Source organism: Mixophyes fleayi, chromosome 1 (assembly GCF_038048845.1).
Source record: "Mixophyes fleayi isolate aMixFle1 chromosome 1, aMixFle1.hap1, whole genome shotgun sequence".
Lineage (NCBI taxonomy): Eukaryota > Metazoa > Chordata > Amphibia > Anura > Limnodynastidae > Mixophyes > Mixophyes fleayi.
In genome coordinates this window covers 39,121,800-39,137,359 of record NC_134402.1, presented here as the reverse complement: position 1 = coordinate 39,137,359, position 15,560 = coordinate 39,121,800, and the positions used below count along the sequence as shown (strand labels likewise).

The window sequence follows — 15,560 nt, the reverse complement described above, 5'->3', positions numbered from 1 at the left end:
AAATCTAGCCCTAAGTGTTGATGCAGATAAACTAGACTGAAAACAGTGAAGTCTGGTTTAACGTTCATTGAATGTAAAGAAGGATGAACACACACATGTAGATGAACTGTCTCCCCTGACGGTGCGACTCACCACAGCTCATATTTCAGCCCTTGTGATGCGCAATGAGAAGCTGGGAGTTGGTCTCTCTGGGAAGTCCACAATGTAGGATGTACATGCCCTTTCCACAGTCTGGGAGTCTCAGACGCGGCTCTCTTTTCTCTCCTAAATTAAAAAAGATGGAACGTTTCTTACCATCTTTTTCTGAACTAGGAGATAGGTCATGCAGCAAGGACACTATCAATGTGTAGGTAAACATGGCACTACAGCGGGTGTGGAACCACAAGTCCCAGAATGTGTTACCAGCCTCTGTTGGAGCATGCCCCTCCAGCCACCAAAGATGGAGAGGCTGGCGAAACGCGCTGCAACTTGTACTACCACCACAGCTGGGCACCAGTAGTCTAAGCTGGTTATATTAGATCATGTCTTAAAGGATTTTGCTTTTGTAGCTGCAATGTCTCAGACTAATAGGTTTACTAATTGTCATGTATAAAATAAAATATTTAATGCAGTGACATTATATATTATTATGGTGCAATCCCACATACTCCTTGTTTTTGTTTTTAAACAGCAAGTTTTAAACCCATTATATATGAGTCTGTTATCTTTCTAGAATGCCCTATTATAACTCATTCATTCTCTCTGTGGGGGAGCGGATTATTGCTGCCAATCCAAAGCACAGTCTCTCAGCTCTCAAGCTTGTTCCCTAGGAGACACTCAGAGCCTTCCCTCTATGTACTGCTAATTCCTGTTTACTGTCAGTACTGTTGGTAGCAGTATCAACTTGTCACGCTCTAGCAGATCTGGGTTTTGTTTTTTTTTTTAGTTTATATAGAGTTGTGTTCTGCTTCTATGCTCTGTAAAACATTCAGTAGTGGTTTGTTATCTCTTCAGTAATTACATAATGGTAGAGTAAGGAGGGGGGTTGTGCTGTAAACAAGTATGCTGAGAAAAGGGGCACTCACAATATTTCTGATCTACATCATATCATGTGACTGTGGTTGCCATGGTAGTAACATTACACTTAGCAAACTTTAAATCATTAATAACAGCTTAAAAAAAAAAAATTGTGGGGACGGGGACACCACAATGAGCCAGTAAACCAATGATTTATGTTAAGAAAACACAAATTTTTTCATAGGATTACAGCTTGAACTTTGCAATGTATTGTGCTTTGATATTTATTTTTATGTTATAGTGTTTTGTGTCTTAGCATTTCAGTGACTTTTACTTACAGCTTGCATATTTCAGTGCTCAAATAACAATTAAGGTTCAGTCTATAAAGGAAAGCTCTAATAACCAGGTAATAAGGAATAGCAACCTCATAACATATATTTCCCTAGCAGAATACATTGTAAAACTCAATTATACATAATTTCACACAGCATAACTGATATACTGATGAACGTACACCTGTCACTTGTATGTGAAGGCAGCCATCTTCTGTGCTGAACTAACATTCATATGAACGCAGCCTATCAATTCACCTGTGCCTAAATATTGGTAATTCCTTATGCCTAAATATTGGTCATTCCTCGTGCATAAATATTGGTCATTCCTCGTGCCTAAATATTGGTCACTCCTCGTGATTATGGGTCATTGTGTGTCTTAGTAATACCAGCGGTTCCTGGTGAATTAATAGAAGGCCTTCTAATTAACAGCAGTCAATGGTTCAGCACACAAAATGTGCTGCTTGTACTGTGTGTATGCAACATGTGTTTTAAAAGAAGAAGAGCAATACACACCAATCACTTGTCCCGTGTTTTATAGCACACAGATTACAAAAAAACTTCCTTTTTATATTAGCTAGTTATGATTTTCACGAGGAGACCATGCCCAGTTGACAACCTGGGGTTTGTTTATAATTCGGACCAAAGGACTGTACAAAATCATGTCTCACAAGTAACTAAAATACCTGACATCTTTCATGTCACATATTTACTGTTACTCTTAGGGATGCATCAAATCCAGGATTTGCATACCTCCCACATGTCCCAATTTCAGCGGGACAGTCCAGATTTTAGGACTCTCTCCTGCTTGGGTCAAGTTTGTCTAGCAGGGTGGAATGGTGGTGGCAGGGAGGTATGTAATGGGCAGTCAGCCCTCTGGGAAGGTGGCCATGCCCCCGCCATGACGTGAATGTGTTTACCCAAGAAGGAGTAAACCATGCACCTCACAGTAACACATTCCTCCCACTAACCTCTGTAGTAACACGTTCCCAGTGGGGCACCCAAGGGAGACAACCCTTCCCTCTTACCCCAGGACCAGCTCTGCCAATCACATCTCTGCCCTGAGTAATTTGAATCTGGTACCCAGGGGTCCCTAGCTTGGGAAACAGGAGGGGGCATGCAGCACGGACCTGTCTGGCACAGTACTGTATAGGGATTACTGTTCCCGGTGGACTGTTGGACAAAAAAACCGACTTTGCAATTCAGTGGACAAACACAATTCATGCTGACTTGCAGGTTCCTGCACTGGTGTATGTCTGCCCATATGTATGCGGGTAAAACCACAGACAAACTCGGCAGTAGACACAAGGACAATAGCCAATACCATCCAATAACAAATCTCTTGTTGTGTCAGTTCCAATGTTATATGTGATGGATTATTACTGTATATATTAGCCCTGATGGTGTGTAGTGAGTTGTACCGGAAAGCTGCAGTCAGTTCCAGTAAGCATGGAAAATCTGCCCTAGTGAAAGGCATCACCATCATTAGGGAAGATATGTCTCTTACTGTGACAGCTGCCAAAGAAGCTTCTGCTACTGGAGCAGTAATCCACTACATGTTTTAATTTATAATGCTTTAAAAGTGGCTGCCTCTGCTAGTCTGAACCGCAGGATCCTTAATCTCCATTATTTTCTATTTTCATGGTGCCAGCCGCAGCCCAAAGATTTTGCAAGATGACAACATGACGTTGTCATGGATACGGTAGATGAGAGGTGATTGACATGTGTCCATTCCCAAAGCTCTCTGACATAACCTCTTCATAGGACCCATTAGCAGACAAAAAAAATTCATCATCCTCTCTTGAAAGTTATCTACTCTAACAATCAGCAGTGCTTTACAAATTTATAATACAGTAGGGGGGAGTAATATGAAATACACTCTAAAACGCTAAGGGAAGGAATAAGTTGTGAATATATTTAGAATTCAAACCTAGATATTATATTACCAATCTGTTAGTAAAAAGGTTTTTTTAAAGACACACTAAGCTTTCACTTATAATGGATCTAATGGGTGTTAAAATAAAATATATCTGTATCATAGTTGCCTACTCTCGCGGAATGTCCGGGAGACTCACCAATTTCTAGGAGTTCTCCTGGACTTTTGGGAGAGCAGTGCACCTTCATGCATCCAAGTTACTGCTGCAAACAGCCTATTTGAAGCACTACAATTGTTCTTATTACATTAAATCTTCTCTTAGATGTGTTTGCTAAGAACTCCAATTCGCTCCCCTTTCCTCCTGCAGAGAGACAGTACTTAACTTCCTTAAATAAACATTTTTTATAGAAGAAGAGGATAGCTGGGAGCAGAAGGGACCTCCAAGGTCCATGCATGGTTACCCGCTGTGTATAAACACATCCACCATTTACAAACAGTAAAAAATGTGGACCTGCACTTGTGTGCCTGATTATCCGCCACTTTAGAACCGCCTCCTTCATTAATGCAAACATTTCCATCTATTTTTGCCATCTAAATTTGAAACTGGACAGTGAAAAATGCTTCCTATTAATTGTACAGCATAGCTCACAACATGAAAGTTCCTGGCAGTGGGGCAGGGGGCGTGGTCATGTCACAAATGGGGCGTGGTTGTGTCATGGTGTGGGCGTGGCCACACCCCCAGAGGACTACTTAGCACTGTAAAAATGAGAAATCTCCCTACACCCCAATGTTCTCAACTGCAGGACAAACCGGGCAGGATAGATCCCTCAAATCGGGATGGTTGGGAGGTGTGGTATAGGGAGAACCTCTGACCAGCCAGAAAATACAAGTCATTTTGCTGGGAGGAAAAAGCTGTGTGTCTACACCTACCTAAATGCTCCTTCCCCAGCAACTCAATTAAAAAATATCCTCCCGCAAAATTAAATGTCATTTTTCCACTTCAGTGCAATGCTAGCTGCATAATACACAGTTAGCAAGAAATGGATCTGCCCAAGCCATCCAATCAGATGATTCAAACTATTAGACCCCAAAGATGCTGCCAATTTGGCTGGCAAACCCCTGCACTTACCCATAAAATCTGGAGTATCTATGTAATTGTTGTATGTGGGCAGCACAGTGGATTAGTGGTTAGCACTTCTGCCTCACAGTGCTGGGGTCATGAGTTCAATTCCCAATCATGGCCTTATCTGTGTGGAGTTTGTATGTTCTCCCCGTATTTGCGTGGGTTTCCTCCTGGTGCTCCGGTTTCCTCCCACACGCCAAAAACATACTAGTAGGTTAATTGGCTTCTATCAAAATTGACCTTAGTCTCTCTCTGTGTGTGTATGTTAGGGAATTTAGACTGTAAGCTCCAATGGCTCAGGGACTGATGTGAGTGAGTTCTCTGTACAGCGCTGCGGACTCACTGGCGCTATATAAATAAATGGTGATGATGATGATATCAGAAAGGGACATTTCACTGCACTTTTGAGCTTCTCCTCTATTATGAAAGACATTTACTGTCTCAGAGAATTGCCCGATTAGAACATAAACAGAGACATTGTTTTCACATTTACTTTTTAGCAAAAAGAAAAATGTTAGTGTTAATGTCCTTCTAAAGTACTAGTCAGGTTTAGGACATAAATTGACATGCTTGTCACTAGAACTGGGTGGGTATCCTAGAAAGAAGGAAGCTTTTGTGGCAGTATGTGTTATTTGTGACAATGTAATTAGGGGGCCTTTTTATAAATAGGACCCTTCTCTGATTAAATTTTTTTTTTATCACTGGGGCAGTGGAGCGATACCCATCTGACTTGATGATACTGGCCCGGAACGGTAAGGGTTAACTCAACGTCTCACCAGGCCAATCTCTGCAGATATACGCATGCATGCGCTGACTTTCCAGCTCACGCAGTACAAAAAAATGATTAAACGATAACAGAACATGTATTGCAGTGATATGATGGTATAAAATATAAAACTCTTAGATCAGTAGCTGTCTAGTGCAGCCACCATGAAGTTTTGTTATGACCACTTCTGCAATTTTAGGAATTTTAGTGCAGTGACAACAAACCACGGTGTCCACATGTGGGATCTGTGGTAGGACCTGGAGAGTGGGAAATGGAATCCAACACAATCATTGGTTGTCTCTCACCTAGTGGACTCCTAAAACCAGTTGGAGTTCAGTTTAGTGAGCTCTAATTGGCTGTTGGTGTTCACTGTATGATAGGCAGCTCCCACAACCAATGAGCTAGTTCTGAACAGGGAACCAAGGTGGGGTCCAGAATCCCTAGCTGTAAATGGCAGAACTATGGCACAAGGAAATAACTAGAGGTTCTGCACTTTATACTGGTTTAAAAGCGCTTTGTATTGTGTACAAATGAGGTGCCACAAAATGTACTAGACAAATGGGTTCTGCTTTGTATAAAATAAAGAAAAAAGTGGTTCTGCCCCATATATTGGTCAAAGGGGATCTACACTTCTATGAAGATTTTACCAAACCTAGATCATACTTGCCAACTCTCCCGGAATGTCCGGGAGACTCCCGCATTTCGGGTGAGTCTCACGGACTCTCGGGAGAGTATGGCAATCTCCCGCATCTGGCAGAATTCTGTCCAAAATAGCGCAATTCACCAGGAATCGCGGCGTTTGGCCCCACTGTAAAATGACGCTTTTTGCGTCATCACGTCATTGGGGGGGGGAGAGGGCGAAGAGGCAAAATGATGCAATTTTGGAGCCCCGCCTCCTTGCACGCCCACCTTCCCTTGGCAGCTCCCGGATCATACTTGCCATAAGTTGGCAAGTATGACCTAGATACTGGTAAAATTCCTAAAATGTACATTTTTTTGTAAAGACAGATTTAAAAAAGTTCCATTATGGGGATCAGCATAAAATACAGACATTACTGGGGAATATCTGATTAAATTCATATTAGAAAATTATATTTTAAAGTCTAACCAAAGTCACACTTAAGATATTAAATCATTTATACAGATATACTTATTCTGTTGAGGTTCACATTTCACAGCGGATAAAAGGACTTGGAACATTTCACTTTGATAAATTATAGAGTCGCTCTTTCAACAGGGAATTCTTCATGACAAGACTTTGTCATTACACATCTAGTAAATTAAACAATAAGCTGTTTCCTAGAAACCGACATTGCTCCAAGTCTATGTACAGACAGACCAGTCTTTGAAATGCGTTTCATTTGCATGCTAAAACGGAAATAAAAATGCATATAAACTGCATTGCGTTTATGTATGCATTAAATATGTATTTTCATCTATTAAATAGATGCGTTGAAAAATGCATTCAATCTGCATTTTTTAAACATGCGTCCATAACAAAACAGAAAGTTATCTTGTTACTACTTTACCTCACACACACACACTTTATGGACAAAAGTATTCGGACGCTTGCCCATTACACCAACAGGGACTGTAATGACATTGTATTCAAATACATATACTGTAATATGGAGTTGGTCCCCCTTTTGCAGCTATAACAGCTTCCACTCTTCTTGGAAGGCTTTCCACAAGATGTTGGAGTGTTTCTGTGGGAATTTGTGCCCATTCATTCTGTAGAGCATTTATGAGGTCAGGCACTGATGTTGGATGAGAAGGTCTGGCTCGCAATCTCCGTTCCAGTTCATCCCAAAGGTGTTTGATGGGGTTGAGGTCAGGGCTCTGTGCGGGCCAGTCAAGTTCTTCCATACCGAACTCATCAAACCATGTCTTTGTAGTCCTTGCTTTGTGCACTGGGGCACAGTCATGTTGAAATAGAAAAGGGCCTTCCCCAAACTGTTGCCACAAAGTTGGAAGCATAGCATTGTCCAAAATGACTTGGTATGCTGAAGTATTAAGATTGCCCTTCACTGGAGATAAGGGGTATAGCCCAAACCCTGAAAAACAGTCCCATACCATTATCAATCCTGCACCAAACTTCACAGTTGGCATAATGCAGTCAGGCAGGTAATGTTCTCCCGGCATCCACCAAACCCAGACTCGACCACCTGACTGCCAAACAGAGAAGCGTGATTCATCACTCCACAGAACGTTTCCACTGCTCCACAGTCCAGTGTTGGTGTGCTTTACACCACTCCATCCGACGCTTGGCATTGGTCTTGGTGATGTGAGGTTTGCATGCAGCTGCTCGGTCATGGAAACCCATTCCATTAAGCTCCTGCTGCACAGTTTTTGTGCTTACATTAATGCCAGTGGAAGTTCGGAAATCTTCAGGTATGGAATCATCAGAGCGTTGGAGTTTTTCACGCACCATGCGCCTTAGCAGTCATTGACCCTGCTCTGTGATATTACGTGGTCTTCTGCTTCATGGCTGAGTTGCTGTTATTCCTAAACACTTCCACTTTCCTAATAATATCACCTACAGTTGAACGTGGAATATCCAGCAGGGATGAAGTTTCACGAACCGTCTTATTGTAAAGATGGCATCCTATCACAGTACCACGCTTGACGTCACTGAGCTCTTCAGAACAACCCATTCTGTATTGCAAATGGAGACTGCATGGCTAGATGCTTGATTTTATACACCTCTGGCAACGGGTCTGATTGAAACATCTCAATTCAATAATTAACACATGTGGCCAAATATTTTTGTCCATATAGAGTATGTAAACAACCGCAACTGATTATAGCAAAACTCATGAAAAAGTCTTTTAAAAATGTATCATTAAAATGTATTGGCGCACCTGAAATGGAACAAAAAGTGTAAAAAAAACCCCTCTAACGCAAGTTAAAAACACATAAAAGCGAAAATATGTACGCTCTCATTTGGTACAATGAATTTTATTATTATATTCATTTCTATGCACTTACTTTGAACGTTAACTAGAAAAGCAGCAACATTCATAGCGCTCAATAGGTCCCATGCAGACCCATTAAATTAAAGGTGAAATGCCCTCCCCTGTGAAATGAGATCAATTACACTTAGAGAGCGCTGAAAGAAGCATTCTCAGGGCTTAATCACTCTGCTGTGACAGGGCAGACACCTCTCCCTTTAATTCAAGCTGTCATCATAGAAGTGATCGAGCAATATAAACCGTACTTGACCACTCTCCTTAATTAATATGTCTCCCGAGAGAGCAGGTTACTCTCCCGCATCCTGTCTGCTTCCTAGTGAAGTGGGCTGCATGTGGGCCTCCGTGACACGTTTCATCGTGAATCGCATCATTTTAACCTTGTTCCCTCTGGAAAAATGACCCAAACGCAGCATTGTGACAAAATTACGTGATTTTTGGGCCCTTCACCTGCCCTCTGGGATAGGTCCGAAGGGAGGGAAAAAAAGTTGGTAAGTATCATCATCACCATTTATTTATATAGCGCCACTAATTCCACAGCGCTGTACAGAGAACTCGTTCACATCAGTCCCTGCCCCATTGGAGCTGCAGCCTAAATTTCCTAACATACACACACACAGACTAGGGTCCATTTGATGGCAGCCAATTAACCTACCAGTATGATTTTGTAGTGTGGGAGGAAACCGGAGCACCCGGAGGAAACCCACGCAAACACGGGGAGAACATACAAACTCCTCACAGATAAGGCCATGGTCGGGAATTGAACTCATGACCCCAGTGCTGTGAGGCAGAAATGCTAACCACTGAGCCACCGTGATATAAACACTTAAGCCTTAAGGGGGTAGCTAGCTAACAAGCGGTGTTACATCAGGAGTATTGTAAAGGGAGCACCAGATACTATGGATAATTCAAAATGTCGGGCTTTGATCTGTTGCTAATCTTCATTTACATGGTGACAGAAAAGATCATTTAATAACCGCAATATGTACAGGCACGCAGTGCATTGCTTTGCATATTGGATTGAGCTTTCAGCCTCCAAAGCACAGTGCTGAACATCGCATCCGACGCGTGGCATTGTGCAAAGTGCAAAAAAAAACAACAAACTATTGTAAATTTCCCCTTTACTTTTTTAAACTGCTTCCGTAAAAACAATGGGCCTGATTCATTAAGTAAAGCAAAAAAATTAAGTAAGTTTTCTCTTGGACAAACCATGTTACAATACAAGGGGTGCACATTAGTTTACTATTTTGCACATAAGTTAAATGCTGACGGTTTTTTCATGTAGCACACAAATACTTAATAGCTTTATTTTTTTACACTAAAATGTAAAGTTGGTCTAGTACCTGCCCTACCCCAACTATAAATTTGTACTCATATTTTACATTTATCTCCCCCTCCAATGCTACATGGCTTTGCCAAGGTGCAAAGTTACTCTTTTTTTTGGGCTTTACTTTCCTTCAGGCCCAATGTGCGCAACCTTTCGCAGGTTTGTGTGTCCAGTTAGCAAAGCACATGATGGAAAGCGTAATAATGTCTTCAAGCTTTCCCTTTTTTCTCATAAAATACAGCTTTGACTAACATAATTTTTGTCTTAAATAAATAATGAGTCAGGGGACATTATAACTGTATTACATTTGTCACTATGGTACATTTTAATGCTTTAATTACATTGGTAAAAATGCGCCTATAAATTTACTTTCCCATATGGCGTCCCAATACAATTATAGGCAGAGGCCTGATTTCCAGCACCTCGGAGAACATATCTGCAGGGAGAAAAATGCTCTGCAGCCCCCTGTTATACAGGGAACGCTCCCTCACACTCCCAGAAGTGTCTGCTCTATCCCTAGAATCTCATTTCCATCTGTTCTGACAGACAAAATGTTTACAGGCTTCTAGTCCGTGCTCATCAAGGAATGCTCAGAAGATGCACACTGTAACATCAGCAGCCCCCAACACTTTGATTTCCCCATCAGAATTTAATGTGTGTATGTTGTATGGCTCTGTCTCATGTATGTTGTTTCCCCCAATGTCTAGTGGTGGACAACGACAACAATAGTAATGATAATACCATTTTGTGAGGCGCATCTGTGCGCTTCCTACATAAACTGGCTTATTCATGCTTCATTTTACAAAACGCCATTCGTGCTGCCGACCTGCATTTTTGGACGTCTGTAAACGACCACCAGAAGCATTTAGCATTTTTAAATATTTTAAATATTACAGTCAATACTGCTTATAGAAAAGAGGACTCAGAGGGTTATATTTACTAAACTGCAGGTTTGTAAAAGTACAGATGTTGCCTATAGCAACCAATCAGATTCTAGTTATCATGTATTCAGTAGATTCTTCAAAATGACAGCTAGAATCTGATTGGTTGCTATAGGCAACATCTCCACTTTTTCAAACCCACAGCTTGATAAACTTACCTCAAGGAGTAAGAGATGGCTCATCCATTCTTTATATTAAAATACATAACTGTAGGTTAAACACAAATAAACAGAGCACACTTCCCCCCACAATCTGTGCAACATCACAATCTTATTTTTTGCAGGCAGGTTTGCCTACTGAATTATGTAGCATCCTGCAGCCCAAAGATGCCATTATTGCAGTGCCATTATAAGGTTCAATGAACACAGTTTTGTATTCAGCCTCAAATCAGGTTGCACACGATGGATCAGTAGCCTCAGAGGGATCCGCACGGTCTTTTGCTGCTACAGGGGGAGAAGCAGTCGCACAATGGGCCAAGGTAACTCTCGCGCATTTTAGCTCAACTCTAAATGGCAGTGTGAAAATAACGCTGCCCAGTATTTTCATGCTACAGAGTTCAGCCTCACAACAGGTAGCAAATATTTTAGTCTCAAGCATACAACGATGCAGGCACCGTATACTGATTAAATGTGTGTTGCTTTGTATATTGGTCAAATATATTCTGTCTTGTATGCTGGGCAGTGGAGCTCTGCATTGTAGACTGGTCAAATGGGCTCTACAGTTTATATGTAATAGGTAGTGTTACGGCTAGTCGCTATACTGGAAACAACTCTCACTGCCTGTTATTCATTGTGCTTTATAAGTTAGAATTTGTTATTTTAAAAACAAATACATACAATTCTAATTATGTTCACTGAAAATGACAGAAATTGCCGGTCTTTGCATAGAAAGCATTGATGCACGTCTATACTACACACATTCACGTTAGACTCAGTGGCGGATCCAGGGGGAGGGCGATCGGTGCAGGGGCTTACTGTTTTAAACACAATCAGAACATCCGGGCAGCACACTGTCCCTACCTGTCACTGCTGAACGGACCTGCACATAGTGTGCAGCGGCCGGCAGCCTCAAATGCCAAAAAGGGGGCGTGGCCTAAATCCCCCCCCCCTTAATTCGCCCCGGGTAGAAGTATTCTCGAGATCCGCCCCTGGTTACACTGGTGCTGGTGAACGCATGGTCTTTCAAAGATACAGCTTAAACAGGATCTGAAAGCCGCACAAAAGCGAATCTCTCTGAAGAACAATTAATTCCAGGATGACATGATTCAAACACTACGTTTCAGGGCCGTGAACACCTGACGAAGAGGCCACACACTGCGAAACGTAGTGTTTGCATCCTGTTATCTTGGAATAAATTACTCCTAAAGGAGATTTTCACTCACTTGCCAAAATTGCACTACGCACAACGTGCTTCAATACACCCGAACGGTGAAGTCTGCAAAATTGGCAACTATGAGATAACTCTTTCCTCCTACACATTTTAAATACTTAGTGATAGATTAAGGTTTCCATAATGTTCAATGAAAAACCATGACAGACTGCCAAGGACATAAAATGTTTATTGAATTGGATAGGGCATAACGACGTGATTTAAGTCATCACAACATGTTCCAAACCCACCGAGCAGGCAATTAAGCTACCTGGAAAGTAGGCATCTATGCAGTTATAGGAACCTAATATACAAAACTGTTCCGGTAATTTGGTTCATCATTTTTTTTTTTAAAGTTTTAATTGTGGAAAATAAAAAGTCCAGAGATTGTATGCAGACAAATGTGCACTGTCCTTTGGAATACTAGGACACATGGGTGCCTTAAGATAAGAGTCTGTATCATCATCACTTTTTATTTATATAGCGCCACTGATTCCGCAGCGATGTACAGAGAGCTCATTCACATCAGTCCCTGCCCCATTGGGAGGGAGAGGGAGAGGGAGAGAGAGGGAGAGAGAGGGAGAGGGAGAGGGAGAGGGAGAGGGAGAGGGAGAGAGGGACTAGGTATAATTTAAATATTCATTGCCAGAGATACAAACCTTTCACAATAACCCTCCTGCCGTGTTTGCGTTCTACAGCCGCAGAAGAACATTCTGTGGCTCTGTCTACATTCTAAACAGCTACAGCCATTACTATGTGCTCACACCGACCAGAGGATATTGTCTTGCCTGTTACCAGAATCCCTTTCTGAATTCATTGTCAGCATTACTCAAACATGCTGAGTGACTTCAAATTGTAGACCCGTGATAAAAAATTGAAAGCAAGCAGAAAGAAATCATCCTACATGATGCGCTGAATACTGAGCATTAGGCATTTCAAACCACTAAGATTTTATTTATTAAAATTCAATTTCATAGCTCACTGGCAAGAAGTAACTACGGTATTCTGCTGTGGTTTTATTTTGATGGAAATGTTATCTTTTAATATAACATGTTCACAAAGATAAAAAGAAAAAATCGATTGATAAAAAGTCTTCACGTTACTGTACACAATTGTGAGGCGATGACATTTTTCCCTCCCTCCATGATAAATTTGCTTCTTGGACAAAGGTTTTTAGATGATGATAAAAATACCAAGTATATTCCTACAGAGGTATATAATAACTAATGGTACAGCAGGTGTAAAGCAGAACAACATAATATGAATAGCACATGTCTGCTATAGTCCGTAACAGCCAATCAGATTTTAGCTTCATTTGTCTGTATTGAATTAGATTGATGTGGTTGGTTACTATGGTTACACTACAACTGGGCTTTAACGCAGACACGATTGGAGTTCCTGCTTTTGGTACACAATTTATATTGGGATTATCCAATGATGATGGTATAGTATTATTTCTGATGTCTTCGCATACAGTTAGCTCCATATATATTTGGACACCGACACCATTTTTGTTATTTTCGCGGTTTACCAAAACATATTCAACTTACAGTTGTATAATGGGCACAAAGTACAGACTATCAGCTTTAATTTGAAAGTATTCACATCCAAATTGGAGGAAGTGTTTAGGATTTACAGCTGTTTAGTATGTTGACCTCTCTTTTTCAAGGGACCAAAAGTAATTGGACGATGGACTCAAAAGCTGTTTCATGGATAGGTGCAGGCTACTCATTCGTTATCTCTTTATCAATTGAGCAGGCAAAAGGTCTGGAGTTGATTCCAAGTGTGGCATCCACAGAATGCGGTCAAAGGAGCTCTCAATATAAGTAAATCAGGTCATCCTTAGGCGGAAAACCCCCCAAAAAATCCATCAGAGAGATAGTGGAAACCGTAGGAGTGGCCAGATCAACAGTTTAGAACGCAGCGGTGAGCTCGCCAACAGATAAAGGCTGGACGTCCATGGAAGACAACAGTGGTGGGTGATTGCAGGATTCTGGGGTGAATAGAAAAACCCTTTACGGCAATCAGCCATGTGAAGATCACTCTCCAGGAGGTCGGCATATCACTACCCAATTCTACCACAAAGAGAAGACTTCACAAAACCAATTACAACAGGGGTAATTCAATTGCAAAAAAAATCTGCGCAAGGTGCCTATAGAACTTCCGCAAGACACCTTTTTTTTTTTTTTTTTTTTTAACAGAAGCAACTCTCAAACTTGCTCGCTCCCCAAATGAGTGTTACTTTTTACTGTAGTAGCGTTAACAATGTGCGGCCGCAATGTTCTGAGGAACATGGCGGCCAATTGAGTACGCCCCAAAAGGGTTCAACACAAAGTGCAAACCGTTCATAAGCCCCAAAAATAGGTCAGGTTGGACATCTAAAAGAGCCAGCACAGTTCTGGAACAGCATTCTTTGGACAGACAAAACTAAGATCAACCTGTACCAGAATTCTGGGAAGAAAAAATTATGTAGAAGTCTTGAAATGGCTCATGATCCGAAGCGTACCACATGATCTGTAAAACATGGTGGAAGCAGTGTCATGGCATGGGCAGGCATGGCTTCCAATGGCGCTGGATCACTAGTGTTTATCGATGATGTGACAGAACACAGAAGCAGCCGGATGAAGTCAGAAGTGTATAGGGATATACTGTCTGCTCGGATTCAGCCACATTCAGCACAGGTGATTGGACGGCGCTGCACAGTACAGACGGACAATGAGCCAAAACATACTACGAAAGCATCCCAGGAGTTTCTTAAGGCAAAGAAGTGGAATATTCTGCAATGGCCGAGTCAATCACCTGATCTCACCCGATCGAGCATGTAGGTCACTTGCTGAAGAGAAAACTAAATCCACGAACATACAACAACTGCATACAGCTGCAGTACAGACCTGACAAAGCGTAAGAAAGGTGAAAACCCAGCATTTGTTGATGTCCATGGGTTCCAGACTTCAGGTAGTCATTGTCTGCAAAGGATTCGCGACAATGGATTAAAAATTAACATTTTATTTATGAATATGTTAATTTCTCCAATCACTTTTGAGCCCCTGAGGATAGGGCACTGTGTATAAAAATGGTTGGGAATTCCGAAAACGTTTCATACAATATTTTTGCTCAGCCCCTTGAATGAAAGCTGAAAGTCTGCTCTTCAATGGCCTCTCCATTGTCTAATTTCAAATCCATTGTGGTGGCGTAGAGAGTAGAAACTGTCCAAATATATATATGGACCCCACTGTATTTCCCTGGCTGTTTTCATGGATGAGATGCAAAGATTTAGCAGTACCTTTATCCCTCCACCTGGCTTCTTTCTTCTACCTATTATATGATGCCATAATATGTTTATAATGCAACGGTCATTTGAAACTTTAATCCAATTTATAATGATTTTCCGTAATAAGGATTTGTTATATTTTGCGCTAAAATTGAAAAAAAAATATATTTTTTTAAAAATGAAAAACAGGGGAAACATCCGAAAACGCTGCATGCACATGATATTACTGGAGAATGTCTGATTTGTCATATCATTGCTACAAAAATATTATGTTTTAACTTCTTTCCAAAGTCACCATTAGCATATTAAATAATTTATACAGATTATCTTTTTTAGGCGCATATTTTTCACAGCAGAGAAATGGACATTTTATGTTCATAGGGGCATATTCAATTCTGATCCCGATTCGCGGGATCGCGCCGGAACGGCCGCGGACCTAATCCGCGGTACCGCAATAACGTGGATTTTCGTTCGCAGCCCATAGGGCTGCGTACGAAAATCCGCGTTATTGCGATACCGTATTACCGGCAGGTGTGCGCATTTTCCGCGGTAACGCACGTTACCGCGAATCGGATCGGAATTGAATATGCC

General features: G+C 41.4%; 1 protein-coding gene across 3 annotated transcripts in view; it reads right to left on the bottom strand.

Moving 5' to 3' along the window:
• The window catches only part of PPP2R2C (protein phosphatase 2 regulatory subunit Bgamma), a 121,489-nt gene that overhangs the window by 83,251 nt on the left and 22,678 nt on the right, over positions 1–15,560 (bottom strand). Inside the window, exon 2 of one of the 3 annotated variants that reach the window (XM_075194550.1) lies at positions 133–264. The exons of the other annotated variants lie outside the window; for them this stretch is intronic. Within the exon in view, the coding sequence (XP_075050651.1) occupies positions 133–142 (10 nt within the window). The 5' untranslated portion in view covers positions 143–264. The remainder of the gene's footprint in view (positions 1–132; positions 265–15,560) is intronic. 3 annotated transcript variants of the gene reach the window in all.